The sequence below is a fragment of the Helobdella robusta genome (assembly GCF_000326865.2).
Source record: "Helobdella robusta unplaced genomic scaffold HELROscaffold_1884, whole genome shotgun sequence".
NCBI classification, from domain to species: Eukaryota; Metazoa; Annelida; class Clitellata; order Rhynchobdellida; family Glossiphoniidae; genus Helobdella; species Helobdella robusta.
Window position 1 is genome coordinate 1 of NW_008704030.1, and position 804 is coordinate 804.

The window sequence follows — 804 nt, forward strand, 5'->3', positions numbered from 1 at the left end:
TCATTGTTTAGAAAGATCGTTTGCTATTGTCTCTGAGAAAAATTGAAATATCGATGCAATGAAAATAATTGCTGAATAGTGGCTTGATTTCATTACTCTGATCACAAATTGTTGTTGCCGTTCAGAATTGTAATTTAGTGGGTCTAGCCTTTTCAGCATCTGTGTGCATTTAAGGAATTTGAAGAATTTGACAAATTTGAAGCGTCGAACTGTAGAGCGTGGCGTGATTTTTTTAGCGAACTACAATTAGTAAACACGTTTTAAAGAAGGATTGTCAAAAAATGTATACTTACTACAAACTTAACAGCATTATGGCGTGATTTTTCGTTTCAAACCAATCAGCGTTAAAAAGAGGTCTAAAAGTATGTATTCATAGTTTTTCATTATTTAATTAATGACTTGCCATATACGCTGATGAGAATGTATGGAAAGAAGCCTATAAATACAGACTGAAAAAGCTCTAGTTTTAGTCGTTTATGATTTTGTTTGAAGTTTAGTTTAAATTTAGTTTTTAATTTAATATTAATTCAATTTGTTATAATAGTTAAATTTAATATAGAAACAGTCGGTTGCGGTACTAAGTTGCGTTTGATAAGTTTTAAATTTAAGCTTTAATAGAGTCTTATGGAGTTTCATAAGGTTAGTGAAGTGTTTGAAAGATAGTTGCTGAAGAATGTGCCATTGTTTCGGAAAAGAAGTTGTAGTTTTGTTTTGATGAGTTTGAAATATAGTTATCGAATATGACATTGTTCTTAATAGTTTGATATGTATTTACAGTTGCTGACGAGTGAACCATTGTTTAGA

General features: G+C 30.2%; 1 protein-coding gene across 1 annotated transcript in view; it reads right to left on the reverse strand.

Annotated features, from left to right (window-relative positions):
- Positions 1–640: 640 nt before the first annotated feature.
- HELRODRAFT_184670 (hypothetical protein) overlaps positions 641–804 on the reverse strand; it is a gene marked incomplete at both ends in the record, with an annotated part of 2326 nt that continues 2162 nt past the window's right edge. The window contains one exon of the mRNA XM_009016602.1: positions 641–751. Within this exon, the coding sequence (XP_009014850.1) occupies positions 641–751 (111 nt within the window). The remainder of the gene's footprint in view (positions 752–804) is intronic.